This window comes from Quercus lobata, chromosome 9 (assembly GCF_001633185.2).
Source record: "Quercus lobata isolate SW786 chromosome 9, ValleyOak3.0 Primary Assembly, whole genome shotgun sequence".
NCBI lineage: Eukaryota > Viridiplantae > Streptophyta > Magnoliopsida > Fagales > Fagaceae > Quercus > Quercus lobata.
In genome coordinates, this window is record NC_044912.1 from 43741683 (window position 1) to 43759281 (window position 17599).

At 34.8% G+C, this 17599-nt stretch overlaps 1 protein-coding gene and 1 long non-coding RNA gene across 2 annotated transcripts; both read left to right on the forward strand.

Moving 5' to 3' along the window:
- Window positions 1-4787: 4787 nt before the first annotated feature.
- Window positions 4788-6541, forward strand: LOC115962078. The gene is made up of 3 exons (XR_004085348.1): window positions 4788-4883; window positions 6110-6318; window positions 6479-6541. It is a non-coding gene; the product is annotated as an uncharacterized LOC115962078 (long non-coding RNA).
- A 31-nt stretch (window positions 6542-6572) lies between these two features.
- LOC115961807 (TMV resistance protein N-like) lies at window positions 6573-13157 on the forward strand. The gene is made up of 2 exons (XM_031080721.1): window positions 6573-7010; window positions 12620-13157. The coding sequence occupies exons 1-2, from the start codon at window positions 6595-6597 to the stop codon at window positions 13155-13157; spliced, it is 954 nt and encodes a 317-aa protein (XP_030936581.1). The 5' UTR covers window positions 6573-6594.
- The last annotated feature ends 4442 nt before the right edge of the window (window positions 13158-17599 follow it).

The following is a 17599-nucleotide window of genomic DNA, read 5'->3' on the forward strand; positions in this document are numbered from 1 at the left end:
TGCTTATATGGTGTATACGGTCCTTTTTGGGCCGCCCGGGGGGGGGGGGGGGGGGGGGGACTGAGGAAGGAAAACTTAAAATTTGATTCTGCATTGTAGCAGGGGCAAGGTGAAAGAATTTAGTATGCAAAAAATTATTAGTAACATGCAAATTTTAAAAGGCTCTTGAATTTTCTACTTTTAGACGATGTACCAATACTTGGAGTTGTTAGCAATTCAACACGTTCACTAAAAAAGACATTGGATGCAACTAACAAATGTGAACCTGAAAACCTATCCGAATCCGAAACCTGTATACAACCCTTTGAACGATAGGTTGGGTTAGGTTGACTTGCGGGTCACATAGATGGATTTTTTTTATTCTTTTCCTGTATTTTCCCTTGTTTTGGGCTTTTTTTACTCTAGTATTTTTCTGTTCTTACCACCAAGAAAAGAGAGTTACAAAACATGTTCATAATGGTTAAAGAAAGTTTTTGGTGCGTGTTTAGCTCTATTCAAAACCAAGCTTAACGGCTAACACCGTATAAACAGCTACAATCAAAATTGAACTTCTCTTCTCTCTTGTATGCTAGGACCTAGGTGTACAATTATTAGTGCTTGAGCGAATCTATGGGGTTGTTAGTAGTCTTGTCTTTAATGGCTTTGGATCATTGGAGTAATGCTAGTACCACAATATTTTATATAATTTTTATCACAATTCCTCATATGGCGAGTTGTAAGAGGTGGAGATTTGGATCCACATAAACTCACCATTTTTTCTGCACCACTTACAACTTGTTACGTGGCGAGTTGTGGAAAAAATTGTTTAAAATGTCGTGATACTAACGTTGCTCGGATTATTGCTTTGTCAAATCCTTGGGTTCTAGCTTAATGTAGATTTTCTCTGATAGCAGCCAGTGTGGCATTTATTTGGCGGAGATCCAAGAGTATAGTGATAGTATAGTACACATGGTTTTTATTTCATGAAGTTTAAGCTACCGACTCATGTCAGAATAATAGTACACAAATACAAATGAGGATAAAATGGTTCAAAACTTCAATGTTATACTCCCACCCAATGTTTCATGGTATCAATGCTGAATATTTGTTGAAGAAATTGCATGTTTAGATAATGGGAAATGATAATAGGTCTGGAAGGTGCTTGTTAAGAATGATTTATTGTGGGGTCCACTTAAATAAAAAAATTGGTATAAATTGATGAAATGATTGAAAATAGTATTGAAGTGACAAATGAAACTGAAAAAAATTAGTTTTATTGGCTCTATACCCTATAAAGTTGGACAAAAATATGATATAAAGGAAAATAATTTGACATAAAGTTGTTTCTTAACAGCAATCTTGTGGTGCCATTATCCCTACCTATAGATAATAGAGCTAGTACTTTTAGTTGCTTCCAGCAATAACTGTTCATGTTTAGTTGATATTCACCATGTGTTTATTATAGACAGATTTGCGAGTGAGCTGTGTAGCCCAAATGACATTTTCCAAATCACAAGACTTATATTGCTCAAATCTATCATTAGATTATATTTTCTTCTTATATCATCAAAGATCAATAGTTGTCATCAATTAATTGTTTGAATTGCAAGATTTTGTATTTTAAATTATGTAAAAATAATAATTTTTTTGATAATATAGTACATAGCATTTGATTGGTACAAAATTTGACGTATGAGTTAAAAGCGTAAAGAATATACAATTCAATGGTCAGATTTTCAAAATATGTAATAATGTTAATTTTTAAATTAAAAAAATTTAACAAGCTACAACCAATTTTGTAGCAATGTTAATTTTATTTGCTTAAAATATATGTTTATAATTTTCTTAGATTAACTAGAATCAAGTATCTTAAACTTAATGAAGATTATATATATTAAATCTCAACTTTAGAAATAGACATCAAAAAAATAAATTGACAGATCACATGGGGTTTTGACGTTTTGTGGTTATGCGTGACAGATCACAGTGACTTCTCTCGATTTTGAATAAAAACATAAAGAAAGAAATATGAACACAACTTTATACCGTTGTATGAAGCAGCTACCTCATGCTAGGATGCTGCATTGTTACCGAGAGGCCAATGCTTGCGCGGATGCCTTGGCACAATTGGGAGTTGCTAGTGTTGGTGGAGATACTTATTTTGTTACGCCTCCCCATAATGTTATCCCCCTGTTGAATTTTGATTTCCTGGGCAAGCACCGTAATAGGCTTGGCCCCCCTGTTTGTGGAACTTCCGTTCTTAATGCAATTACTCCATATTTACCAAAAAAAAAAACTTTATACCGTTGTCAAAAGGTAGTATAAATAGTGTTAGAGATATATATATTAGACATATTAGCCCAATGTAATAAGCCTAAGCCCAATCTTGCTTGTACTAGTAGTTTAGGGTTTAGTTGCCTATATATACTCATGTTAGGGTTCATTGTAACACAGGGGGTTCATTGTAACACAGGAGGTTATTGTACTACACTCTCATACAATAAAGATGTAGCCCTTAAGAGATTCCTCCGTGGATGTAGGCCGTCAAGGCTGAACCACGTAACCCTCGTGTTCTCAGTGTTCCTATTTTATACTTCTTCTTCCGCATCCACTCTAGCATTCACAACATGATATAACACATCACATTGCTAATATTATTTATATAATATATATTTAACATGGTATCAAAGCCAAATTTCGTTCTTGGCATCAAATAACACATCTCAATGCTAATATTTAACATCCCATGCAGCCACATCACATGCACACCACCATCAGAAGTCACGCATACTTCTCTGCTGGATCTAGATTCCACGGCATCTCGCAGCCACCGTGGCGCAGTGCTATGTCCAAGATCCACAAACTCAAGCAAAGCCGTGACTTAACTTATAAGATCTGCGCAACTCCAAGCTTTGCCTGATGAAACCAACACCACAGACGTACTTCAAGATCTCTCGCGACCAAAACCCAGAAATCCGGTCACCCGAAGCCTTACCACGCGCCTCCACGTGCCACAATAGCCTCTGGAAAATCTCCCACGCGCCGCCATAGATTCCTGACTTCTAGATCGTCTTTTGGGCGCACGCGCCGCCTTGTCAGCCTCCTCGTCCACCGATCTACGAAATCTATGATTCCGGCCCGCATCCGAGATTACACGCGCTTCCATGATTTTTGGCATATACTTCACACGCCAGTGACTCCGTCACGAGCCTTCCACGCGCCGGAAACTACTGCTGATGTAATCTAACATCATCGGATGACGTCATCACTCCACGTTAGCAGCCATGCAAGCACCTCCACATTAGCCCTAGTCCACATCAGCGATACGTCATCAGCCACGTCAATGACACGTCATCAGCCATGTCAGCAGTGTCGTCTCGTCAGCACCACGTCACCTAGCTGACCGTTGACCCGGACCACCCGGATCTGACCCGTGAGCACTTTGACTGTTGACTTTGACGGTGGATCAGTTGACTTTGACTTTTTTCGTTGACCTTTGACCAAAAGTCAAAATTTCCAAGATGGCCTATCTTGCTCAGTTTTTCGCGTAGATTCCAATTTTGGACTCCGTTTCTTCATTTGAAACTCCGAAATTGGTCAATTGGCACATTCTTCATTGTGGTTTCTTTAAAGGCATTCTTCAAGGCATCTCCAAGTGATCTTCTAATGCTTATCCAATCTCAAGCCTTCATCGAGCTTCTGCCTTAAGTTTGAGGGAGGGTGTTAGAGATATATATATTAGACATATTAGCCCAATGTAATAGGCCCAAGCCCAGTCCTGCTTGTACTAGTAGTCTAGGGTTTAGTTGCCTATATATACTCATGTTAGGGTTCATTGTAACACAGGAGGTTATTGTACTACACTCTCATACAATAAAGATGTAGCCCTTAAGGGATTCCTCAGTGGATGTAGGCCGTCAAGGCTGAACCACGTAACCCTCGTGTTCTCAGTGTTCCTATTTTATGCTTCCTCTTCTGCATCCACTCTAGCATATACAACATGGTATAACACATCGCAATGCTAATATTTAACAAATAGGACTTTATTTATAGCTGGCCACCACCAAAAAGTTAATATTCCTTCTCTTTTCCTGAACGCAGAATGTGTACAGTGAACGCAGAAATAAAAAGTTTTCAAAATAAATAAATAAATAAATAAAGTGTACACAAAACTTTATTCTGGTTCTTTCTCTTCTTTTTTTTTTTTCTTTTCTTTTTTAGTAAATTACTTGGGTGTTGCACTAATTAAGTTAGACAAAGTTTTTAGCTAACAAACTTAGTTATAACCTAAAATTACAATTTTACTCAATATCTTTAAATAGATGTAAATTTTGATAAATTCACTGTTAGATTATATTTTCTTCTTATATTTTTCATGTTTATAAAATTTCTAAAATTAAAAAAAAAAAAAAAAAAACAATAGGTATGTTATCAATCAATTCAAATGTTTAAATTTTAAGTTTTTATAATTTAAAATTATACATAAAAAAATTTATAGATCGAACAATAAATAAAATCCGACTAGCGGTTAAAAATATAAAAAACATACAACAATTGGATAATCATGTTAAAATTTTAAGTGAAAGTTGTAACTTTACTACAATTAAATTTATTGTCAAACTTTGTCCACTTAAGTTCATCCAATGTGCCACACTTAGAGAACCTTAAAAAAGCAAAGTCAAGAGTAATAAAGGCGTTCAAGAATAGTCAGTTGGGATCGGTAATTAAAAAAACCAGCTGGGGTAGTAAGGATAAAAGAAAAGGTTTAAAATCATTTTTTGAACAAAAACAAATACTAGTATAAAATAAAAAGTTGTTCTTTAAATTAGAACCGTATCCGGAAGCGTTATTTGAAGAGGTTAGAGAGCTTCACAACAACAAAAGTTCTGCAATTCTCCAAATTTGTAAGTTACTAATTTTCTTGCACACATCCATGTCTTCTACTACCCTCCTTGAAATAAAATATCCACAACAAAGTTTTTTTGTTTTGCTCCTCTAATTTATTTTACTTCAATTTGAATTGCAATGGAACTACTTAGTAGTTCAAGATTTATCAAGAAATGGTACGATTTATTCCTTTGAAACAGATGGTGGCCACTAGGGTCATTAGGATATTGAACCTGCCTGCATTCTTGTCCTAAGAGCAAGGGAGTAGCAACATTAATTTAGAGTCTATTTGCTGGAAACACTTAAGTTGTTGACATTTTTAAAGTTCAAAAAACCAAAAAGGGGGGTTTGGAGATTGATCCTTATGTCTGATCTGGTTCCTATTGTCAAAAAACAAAAATGGGGTTTGAATTCGTAAAACACTGTATAAATGATGTCAAAGCTTCTTTCTATAAATGTTATTTTCTCCCAGTTATCATTTTCAGGGAAGCAAATGCTTTATTTAAATTTGTTGCTCCTCTCAGATCCTTTGTTGTTTGTTGTAATAATAAGAACTCCTTGCCTGATTGTGTGGAGGAAGGAAGAGAGGAATGGCCTTACTTTTACCAAAACACTAAAAGTCTTCGTAGGTCTCTTTTATTTAGTATTATTATTATTATTATTATTTTAATAAATTTGATAACTTTCGGTTTTGCTTTTGACTTGGTAGATGCCTAGAAGGAGAGGGCAAAGGGGATGAAATTGATTTCTTTTTAATATTTCTTTTCATAAATCAATAATTAGTGGAGAAAGGATTTAAATCCTTAATATTTTAACTGAAAATATTTATCAGGATCTGGTTTACCTCTAGTACTTGTTTTAACTGGATATCTCCTTTTATTTTAAATAACAATGACAAGTGATAGTAAGTTTTAATCTTCACTTTTTATTTAATTAGTGGGTAATGTGACATTTTCTCATTAAAAGAAAATAAGATTTCAGTTAAAAAAGTACTAAAAAAAGTCAAATCCTATTAAAATGTTAATAAGTTGAGCTACAATGCTTTTGACAAAAAATTAAAAAAAATATAAAGAATTTGTTGATTTAACCCATAATAGTTAGAGGATGTGACTGATCAGCCCTTTAATGAACCAATCACATGGAGAATATCATTTCAATTAAAAATAATTGAGTTTATCCCCTGTGTATATATTTACATTAAAAGAATCATTACATTTAAAAATAATTTTTGATCGTTGTTTAGCCAGGAAGATTCCTGGAAGAAAAGGACCACTTGCGCACCTACTTTGTTTAAAGGAAAATGAAAAGGGGTTCAAATGTTACTTGTTAGTGGGAAATAAATACTAAGAACAACCAGTTTAGTTAGTAAGGGAAAAAGAAAAGGTTGGAGAAGGTCGCGTTGTTTCAAACTGATTTTGAGCTTTATACCTACTGCAGCAATTGCTTCAATCTGTAAGTTTTCACCTTTCAGACACATCTTATCTCTTTTATTTCTCTTTTCTCAAAAAATTCGTGTTAAATCATATTCTTCTTCCCTAAATTATTTTACTTGCTACACACATCCTTCAAATTGTTTTTTTAACTTTTTTTTTTTTTTTTTTGGTGGTTCAAGAATTTACCAACATATTTCCATTGGCTTCAATGAGTACCAAAGGAGCCTCACCGTTGACATCATCATCTTCTTCTTCAAGAAGGTGGATATATGACGTTTTCCTTAATTTCAAAGGCATGGACACACACAATAATTTTACATATCATCTATATGCTGCTTTGCAACGCTCAGGTATTTTCACCTTTAGAGATAATGAAAGGCTTGAGAGTGGAAAATCTATTTCACCAGAGCTCTTGAAAGCAATAGAAGAATCGAGAATTTCTATTGTTATACTCTCAAAAAACTATGCATCTTCGACATGGTGCTTAGATGAACTTGCAAAGATTATTCAACGTATGAAAGTGATGGGAATGATAGTTTTACCTATATTTTATAATGTGGATCCATCTGATGTACACAAACAGATTGGAACTTTTGCACAAGCCTTTGCTGAGCATGAAGAACGTTTGAAGGACAACATGGAAAAGGTGCAAACTTGGAGGGCTACTTTGAGTGAAGTGGCCAATCTCTCTGGATGGCATTCACAAGATAGGTAATGGAATTTGAAAATTTTGGAATGTTTCAAATGACTTTTGCTATATATACCATGAATTACACATCAACAATACAATATTTTGACTATAATATATGTTGTGTTAAATCCACCCTCACAATACATGATAGGTAATTTATATTACTATAAAGTATAAACAAAGTAAGATTCGATGGTTTCATCCTTTACTTTACCAAAAAATACCTCATTATATAGTTTGAAATAAAATGATAGAATTTGAAATATAGAATATGATAAGGTTAAAATTGTTAAATAAGAAGATTCAGAATAAATCTCAAGTGTTGGAAAGTGGAAGAAAAAAATAAGAATGATAAAGAGGGTATTTTTTGTATGTTAAGTGAAAGTTCGTAAACTTTTTGTATGAAGTTCAGTGGAACGAGTCTTCTCAAACTTGATTTCTTCAATGTTACTCCTTGACTTGATATTAAGAAAACTATTTAAATACAACCCTCTCTAACACTTATTAAACTTAACACAGGAATTAGCCAACACAAATGTTTTTTTATTATTATTAAAATTAGCTAACACAAATGTAAAACTTAACAATTACAAATAAAGTAGCAATAGAATTAAAGACCGTTATTATAATTAGGTGAATAAAATTCTATTTAAAAAGAGCTTTAAAATTGAATTATGTAAAATTACAAACATAGTGGCGAGGGCCTTAATTTAGGCAAATAAAATTTCTTTTTAAAAAAGAAATTAGCCACTGAGATTTTTTTTTTTTTTTAATTCTTTTTTTTTTGGAGAAACCAGACCAATAGCCTAGGCATTTTATTCAAAACCAAAATTAATGAACATCTCTAACCACAAAGGAGGCAATGTCTTCAGGTAAATCTTCTAACCAAACCTAAAGCCCTACACCAAAACTAGCTTTCTTAGCCAACGCATCAGCAACAGAGTTACATACACGGCTAGTATACGAAAATTCAACATATTGGAAACAAGTTGATTGGAACCAAATGTCATCAAGGATGTTCCCATAGCTGGCAAATTGACCCATACCATTCTTAAGCACCTCAATGACAGTAACAGAGTCCCCTTCAACCACCACATGAGTCAAGCCAATCTCCAAAGCACACTGGACTGCCGTTTGACATGCCAAAGCCTCCAACTCTGCCACAGAGTGCCTAAAAGGAACAGGCATGGTTAGTGCCCCAATCGGATCACCCCTGTTGTCACGAACAATCACACCCACACCTGCCAGGTTCGAAGCTCGAAAGACCGCAGCATCAAAATTGATCTTGTAGATGTTCGGGTTAGGAGGTCGCCATCGTTGTATCACTTAAGGACGTGGAGGACTCAGCTCAACCTCTCAGGCTTGAAGAAACTCCTGAAGAATGCTACCAGCCTCCCTGTAGATGCTATCCACAGGCCGGACAGCTCGATTGAAGTGAATGGCATTGTGCCTATTCCACACGCACCAACTAGCTATAGCAAAAATCTCAGCTTTTTAATCATCTTGGCTCAGCATAAACCTGGCCAACAACTCTCTGTAATTCACGGGCTGAATAGGGACAGATTGGTGGAACTATTCCCAGGACGACCAAACACCAGCTATTTCCTTGCATGTCCATATAGCATGAACGGTATCCTCAAAAAAACTCTCCACATAGGTCACAAATGTCAAAATCTATGACGTGCTGATGGTGCAGGTTCATCTTTGTTGGCAACGCCTCATTACACGCCCTCCAAACAAAGTTTTTAATTTTGTTTGGCATCCGGAGTTGCCAAAGACTCTTCCAAAACTTCTTATGGTTTTCTGCACTTGAGCTACGTGCATTGGACATAGACTCACAAAATACAATTAGTTTGTTGGCACTGCTAGTTGTGAACAAACCAGAGGGAGTGTGTTTCCAAGCAATACGATCAGGGGGTCACCTTAAACTCAACGGTATGGCCAGAATTGAATCGGCCTCATGGGGAAGGAATAAGTTTCGCACCACCTCTCATTCCACCTGACTTGGTCTTGATCAATGAGAGAGCTAACTTTTGTCTCCGCTGCCACTTGGGACAGCGGGGAAATAACCAATCCATTTGTTTTATCTGGCAACCACCTATCCTCCTTAATCCTCACCCTCTCCCCTGTCCCCACCCTCCACACCATCCCCCTTCGAATGACATCCCTAGCACTCAAAATGCTCTTCCATGCATAGGATCCCACAATAGAGTCTCTTGCTTCAAGAATGGAACAATCCGGAAAAAATCTTGCCTTGAACACACGATGGCAAAGCGATTCTGGATTATTAATCATCCGCCAAACCTGTTTAGCCATCAAAGCATCATTAAATTTCTCAATTTCCTTGAACCCCATACCACCAACCTCCTTAGCCTCACAAAGTCTATCCCATTTAACCCAGTGAATCTTCCTGTTCCCTCTGCTGTGCCCCTACCAAAATTTACAAATCATGATTTCCAACTCCTTGATCAATCCTTTTGGGAGCTTAAAACAGCCCATTGTGTACGTGGGAATTGCTTGAATGACTAATTTGATGAGCACTTCCCTACCAGCCTGAGACAAAAGTCTTTCCTTCCACCCTTGGAGTTTCTTCCACACCCTTTCCTTAATATAAATAAAGCTTTGTTTCTTAGCCCTACCACAAGAGCTGGCAAACCCAAGTATTGTTCATACCGGCGAATGGCGAGGACACCCAAAATAGCTTCGATCCGATCCATCATATCTGGAGTGGTATTGGAACTAAAGAAAATATTAGTTTTGTCTCGATTAATTTTCTACCCTGACCCTCTCTCATAAATAGCCAAAATATCCAGTATCTTCTGACATTCCTCCACTTTTGCACGACAGAACAAGATACTATCATCAGCAAAAAATAAATGAGAGACCCTAGGTCCATTCTGACAAATAGCTACACCCTGGATATGCCCTTCCATCTCTGCTGAATGAAGCAGGCTTTGGAGGCCTATTGTACACATGAGAAAAAGATAGGGCGATAAAAGATCACCCTGGCGTAGACCTCGTTCCGGTTTAATAAATCCCACAGGCTGACCATTAAGGAGCACGGAGTAAGAAACAGATGATATGCATGACATAATAAGGTTCACCAGTCTATCTCCCAGGCCTAAATGCCGCATGATTCTCTCCAAAAATTCTCATTCTACCCTATCATAAGCTTTACTCATATCAAGCTTAAGGGCCATCTGACCCACCTTACCTTGGGTTTTCCTTTTAAGATAATGAAGAGTTTCAAAGGCCACAAGCACATTATCAGTTATAAGTCGTCTAGACAAAAAAGCACTCTAAGATTCAGGGATAGTTGTAGCTAAATTTTTTTTCAAACGGTTAACCACAACCTTTGAGATCAATTTATAAACAACGTTGCACAAGCTAATTGGCCGAAAATCAGAAACTTTCTTAGGATGCTTTATCTTATGAATTAAAGCAATGAAAGTAGAGTTAAGGGATTCTAGAACCACATCTGTGTTAAGGGCTTTAAGCACCACTGCAGTGACATCCTCCCCAACAATATGCCAGAAGGACTTATAAAATACAGGTGACATCCCATCAGGTCCAGGAGCTGTCAAAGGAGTCATTTGTTTGAGTGCCACCCCAACCTCATTTGCATGAAAATCACGCCCCAACAACTCAGCTGCTTCCTCAGTAATAGCTGGATGAATGCCTTGCAGAATATTGTCAAAATCCGAAGGGTTTGAGGAAGAAAAGATGGTCCTATGGTTCAGTACATAAGAGCTTAAATTATTTTAAAAGTTAAAAGAATTTCAAGTTACTCTTTTCTTTTTCTTTTTTTTTTCTTTTTTTGATAAAGAATTTTTAAGTTACTTTAATCATCTATCATAATTTTTAAGTTATGTAGTAAACTTAGTCTTGAATAATCAATTATCACAATGTAACTTAAATTAATTCTCATTTTATTTCTATTACCTATTTTATTATTCAATTTAATGATAAAAGTGAAATATTTCTGAGAGATGAGATTTGAATTTTAATTTGAACTATAAACATCTCTATTGAAAATATCAAGAGGTGCTAATTGAACTACAAAGCACTTTAACCTATAAGTGAAATATTTTCTTTGATAACATTTATAACTTTTAATGAACTTCTACTAGTGCGCACAATAGAGTACATATAAAATAGAACATATTTTATGCATCAATAGTTTGAGATGCACTTGGACTTTGTGGAGCCCTGGAAAGATTAACCACGAAAAGATCAACCAAAATACTTGCTTCATGTACAATTTTTTATTGCGTGATTAATTTGAAATTAACGTACAGTAGCTCAAGCAAATACAAATTCTTGTGGCCGCTCTAGAAAAACTAAGGAAAGCAATACTAGACACAAATGTTAACATAATTTGACAAACTCTATGCTTACATTCAAGGGCAACACTAAAAAATTAAAAAAAAAAAAAAATGAAAGGCTACATCCACAATTAACAACAATCTACATCCACAATAATAATTTCCCAATAAATTCTAGGTAACAAGTTGTGACTAGTTACCTTATTTTAGTGGTAGGTGCAAATTAGAACCGGTAATAATTTCTTACTTAGAATTTGTTATAAAAATATTATAAATATAGCATTGCTCACAAAAAATATCACTAATAATTATGAGAAAAAAATAACTGTACTCCCAACTGTCATATATAAAGATAAAGTAATACAAGTTATCATTTCAGCCAAAGGTGTTCTTACAATAACCCACTAGACAAATTAGACAAAAATTTGTCATTTGACTCTCAAATTCACCAAAAATTATACGTTCAAACACTTCGCAGTGCAGTTTATATATAATAAACTTTTATTCTTTCCCAATAAAATTCAAATAATTAATCATGTTAAACTAGGAACCTTTAAACTATTCGTGGGTTGGACTTTTCATTATTTTATAAGACATTTATTATTTCCATATGGACAATATTTAACTCAATTAAATGCAAGGGAAGACAAAGTGACCTTTGTTTTTATATATTTACTTTTATATAGTTTTAACATATGGCATCTACTTCTAATTTTTGTTTTTGTTTTTTTTTTTTTTTAAATTTTATTTGTTATTTTATTTATCATCAAATTAAAACATCAATAGATTTTTGGGGTATCTTCTAAAAAGAAATTGATTTTTGGGGTAGATGGAGATCAAGCTCTAAATCTCTTATTCAATAATAAAAGATTTTACTAATAAAGCTAAGTGGAACTCCAAGTAACTTTTGTTTTAAGATAACATATTGTGCTATAAAAGCAAATCTTGCATGCAAACTATCGTTATTTTTTTTTTGTTAACTGAAGGGCAAAAAAATCCTGGTGTTGCTACTTGCTACTTGCTTATACTATCTTGGTCGAAATCTTATCAGATTCAAAACCCACCCAATCATGGAAACATAGGTAGCATGAAGATAGATTTATTTTATTTTAATCCAACTAATATTCAAATTTTAATATAGAGTAAATATTGTATATGTCTCAAATTAAACCTAGGTTTCTTAAGGAATGAAACTAAACTAAATGATACGTTCAAATTTTATATTATACGTTGTATATATATTTATTTGTTGGGATTTCATGGAAGGTTCAAACTCACTACTTATTATTTTCTCTTCATTGCAGGCCTGAGGCAGAAGTTATTGAAGACGTTGTAAAAGTGATACTAAATAAACTAAGTTATACACTTTTCATAGATACCAAAGAACAAGTAGGAATGACTTCCAGAGTTGAGAAAATAATGTTACATTTAGCTATAGAGTCAAATGGTGTTCGCCTTATAGGAATTAAGGGGATAGGAGGAATGGGTAAAACAGCTCTAGCAAGAATTGTTTACAAAATGATTTCCAATCAATTTGAAGCATGTAGTTTTATTTCTAATGTTAGGGAAGTTTATGAAAAATATGGCATACTTCAGTTAAAACAAACACTTTTGAATGATCTTTTGATTCTTAGAGACATAAAAGTAAAAGATGTTAATGATGGAGTTTTCATGATCAAGAATAGGTTACGTCACGAAAAGATTCTTCTTGTTCTTGATGATGAAAATGAATTAGACCAGTTGAATAAATTAGTTGCAAAGCATGATTGGTTAGGACGAGGTAATAAAGTTATCATAACAACAAGAGATGTGCATTTGCTACTATTATATAAAGTAGATTGATAGTTTTTAGACCCCTTAAAAACACAATTGGATTATCCTAGGTAATTAGCCAAGTTGTTACTTAGTCCAAATTAACAAATCTAAGTTATCACAATCAAAACAATCATATCATGCAAAGCAGGGGAAAGATAAATAAGACAAAGATATGATCACCCAGGAAACCAAACCGGTAAAAACCTAGGGAGGATTTAACCTAGCTATCCTCAAGGTAAACCTGAATCCACTATAAAAGAATCGAAGTTGTTCAACAGGACTTAGACCACTAACATCCTATTGCTACCCACCAGTAGAAACTTACTGACACGACCACGTGCAAGCTTCGAAACCACGGACTCCTTCTTTCTTGGATTCTCCAGAAGTACAAGCACACCCGTCTGTGTTTCTTTAAGTTCTTATGGCAGCAACTGAATGATCATCAAGCTCTTGAAGAAATCTCCTTCTTGATAATCCTAAGCTTGTGTAAAGGAAAGCTCCTCACATATCTCACAAGAGATTTACACAAACAGCAATATGAGCAACGCAAAAATATGACTAGGGTTTGCCTTTTATACCTAGGGCAAATTAGAAAACCCTAAACGTTTTAAAATAAAACTAAGGCTGAGTTGGAATTCTACAGAAAATGCATCTAACCCGATTTTCGATTGATCGAGCCTAAGCTTCGATCAATCGAACCAGGCCGAGAAGCATAAATAATTCTTGCATCAGCTTATTCCAACTTTACATTAAAGAATCAACTTTGAGCAAGTCTAACACAACTAAATATATTGTTTTGATCATGGTTTGCCAACAATACACATTACAGTTCGAAATACATAAAATCGAAGTCTTTAGAACCTAACATAGATGATATATATAAGGCTGAAGGATTGAGTAATGAGGAAGCTCTTTATCTTTTTAATTCGAAAGCTTTTGATGAAGAGCATCCACCTGAAGATTATCTAGAGCTGTGCCAAGCATTTATTAATTATGCTAATGGTCTTCCTTTAGCCATTGAGGTTTTGTGTTCCTTTCTGTATAATAGAAGTACGTATGAATGGAAAAGTGAATTAAATAGGCTTAAAGAATTTCCTGAAAGAAAAATTCTCGATGCACTTCAAATAAGTTTTGATAGACTACAACAAACAGAGAAGGAAATTTTCTTGCATATTGCATGTTTCTTGAATTATAGAAATAAAGAAACTATTATAACAATATTAGATTGTCTTCAACTTTACCTTGAAATTGGATTAAGGGTTTTTATTGATAAATCTCTCATTAAGTATCAGGACAATCAATTGTGGATGCATGATTTACTCCAAGAAACGGGTTGAGATATAGTCCATAAATACTGCCTGAAAGACCAACCTGAAAAGCATAGTAGATTGTGGTTGTATAAAGATATTGATAGTGTGTGTTGAGGTCTAAAAGGATCACAGTGAGAGAAGCCCAAAAGAGTGAGCCAAGCCCAAAAGAAAACAAGCCAAGTCCAAAGAAGCAGGTGCAAGGGGACCACCAAAGAAGAAAAAAAAAGCAGGCCCAGGAGGCTTGAAGCCCAAAAGAAGAAACATCAAGAAGGAAAAGAAACCCACGGTAAGAGATTAAATAGGCAGGATCCTCAGCAACCATCAAGAGATGCGGATCCTTCCAGGCGCACAATCAAAAGAAGATTAAGACAGCTCGAAAGGAAAGGACAAGAAAGGAAAATAAGAAACAGAGCAAAAGCCACAAGCGCCAAAAGACCCAGCAAAAAAGAAGAAGAAATAACCAGCAACCTCTCATGGCACAAGCAGGAAGCGTCTCAGGGAACCAGAACAGAGAAATATGAAAATAAGAATGGCAACAGGCAACTTTCAAGTCGGCAGAATGAGATTCTGCCCAGATGGGAAAAACTTTCAAGTTTTGTTGGTTGCTGCATTATCTTTGTCTCTTCAGTGTACATTTATAAATGGATTGCCCGCCATATGTTTGATTACAGTTGTTAATGAGACTCCTAGCAGTTTGACTAGAATGAACAAAGAATGGCAAGAAATAGCTTTTTGTTGGTATTTTAAATGCAGAATAATTCGTTTGACAAACATACTAGTTTATTGTTCTATATCATGTTGTTTTCTTCCAAACAATAAATACTGAATAATAGATAGTATTGAATAGTAATACTTCTAAATGGCCTTAGAAAAACATCTTACACTTGATCATCCCCTATGATGCTTCTGTAAAGGCATGGGTAAGACCTGAATATTATTTGAATCTCATTTAAAAGTGACAAATCTTTTTCCTCTACTTTTTTTTGGTTACATTTCATATTGAATTGATGATCCACCTTTATAAACACCCAAGCATATGCATATGGTTCCAATTTTATTGGATTTCCCAAAAGGGATGTTTGATGAAATTGCTCGGCTTCTCTGAAAGTTGTGGCAGCTGTCCTAGTTAAATTTACTTTTGAAGAAAATTCTAAATTCTTTTGAAAACTCTATAGCCAAAATGATGCTGAGAGAATTTTACTAATTCCTGTTTATTTTGCTCACAAGCTTATAACGCCTCATTCCAAATCTAGGTCTTATTTTGTCGAAAAAGGAAAATGGCTGATGCATACCAATAATTGTAGAAACCAAGCTAGTAGGTCTTTTATTGATCTTACTGGCACAACCTTCACTGAGGACCTTGGGCATTGCACCCAATTACGTAGGTTACAGTTACCTTTTAAAATGATTATAGTTTTATGATTTTCTTTCTTTTTTTTCTTCTTTTTTTTTGAGTATTCTTCTTGTGAGGGTTGAATTGAGAAGACAAATGAGGACTTATTTCCTTTGTGTCCAAGATACTGAAAGCTGAGACTATATTTTCCCCCCTTGTCATATAGAGAAATCTGGCTTGTTTAATCTGTGCATTAGAACGGATTTCATACAGCCTTACTTAATTGGCTTATAGGAACAATGCAACAGTGAATAAAGAACGTTTATCTGCCACTAATGTGGTCAAAGTATTGTAAAAGTTTGATTTCAATGTGCAGGTAACTAACAATTCAAAAACATAGAAAAGCCTAGACAGCAGCAGGATAAGCCAGTCCACACCGTTGGATGAGAGCTGTAAGGGTAAGAGAAGGAAAGGGGATTTGATTTCGTTTCTTGTAAAAATTGAGGTCCTTGTCCGTGGCTGGTTGTTTCAGCTGGGCTGTTAAAGATTCTATAATAGCTACTTTATTGGCCTTTTCATGAAGGATTTTTGAAGATTCTAGCTTTGGGATTTCTCTCTGTCATTCAGCAATTTACAAATGTTTGGGATTGACAAATGGACGGACGTTTTGGCAGAGCCTTGATCTCTAACAACTATTGCCGCTAAGTCTTTATGAACATTAGCTTGGATAACAGACATAAAATTCCTAATATTTTAATCTTTTTTCTTGTGTTGTTTTGGTTCCTTTGTTTCAATGTACCAAAAAAAGAACGGCAAGAAAAGGTTTTTATTGGTGGTTTAAAGGCAGTAGAAATCATGTGTTGGAAAGCAAGTAAATGCCAAAGGTATTATTAATTTATTGTTTAATCCCATGTTTCCATTCAAAATTATGCTTATGGGCCGTCCTCAGTTTAGAAGTCCATAAGCACAGGCTGATTGGTAAGAAAAGGCATGACAAATCAAAATGAATAAACTAGAATTCTAATTCTTCCTTGTTGTCCCTTACGTATAATTTGGTTTTCTTTAATTTAAAGTATGAAAATGGGTTTCATTTGTTTGGAACTATTAAAAGGCTTTCTTGTTTCTTCTTATCATATAGAAATCTGGTTTAATTAGATCTATCCGTTAGAACTGATTTCTTTCAGCCTTACTCGATTCAGGCGTGGATCAAGAGCTAGCTGAAGGGTATCAGTGGCAATTTAGAGAACTTAAAAGTACTTCCAAGTATAGTGTCTCTATTTTTTGGTTTATTTGGACTTATAGTAGGAACATGGCAACTTTGAAGGGAGATCCTTTCCCTGCCACTAATGTGGTCATCAATGGTAAAACTTTGATTTTCTATGTGCAGGGTAACTAACAGTTCAGAATAAAGGAAAGCCTCCATAGCGGAAAAATAAGTCCAAACCTGTATAGTATTCTTAGAAGTAACAAGAGATGGTAGAGCTGATGAAGGACATTCAGCAATTTACAAATGTTTGAGTTCGGTTGCACTTAGTGGACTCCTAATCTTGTACTCTTTTATTCCAGTGCTTTTCTTCCTTTCTATCAATCTACCAGAAAAAATAAAATAAAAATTCATATGAATTGAGTGCTTTTGATGGAGTGAGAATCCGACCAAAAAATGTTTATTCATTAACTATGTAAAACAGTACGTTTTTGTTAACGTCAGAAAACAAATGAGTTTTTTTTCCCAATAGTGTCTTTCACATAAATTATATTACACAACAAAAATTAGTTGTCATGTTCAAATTGGTATAATTTTTTTTTCAAATCAAGCTGTTTGGAGA

Coding starts and splice junctions, on each gene's coding strand:
- LOC115961807 (XM_031080721.1), top strand. CDS start 6,595: ATGGACACACACAATAATTTTACATATCATCTATATGCTGCTTTGCAA. Junction 7,011..12,619: donor GGATGGCATTCACAAGATAG/GTAATGGAATTT, acceptor TCTTCATTGCAG/GCCTGAGGCAGAAGTTATTG.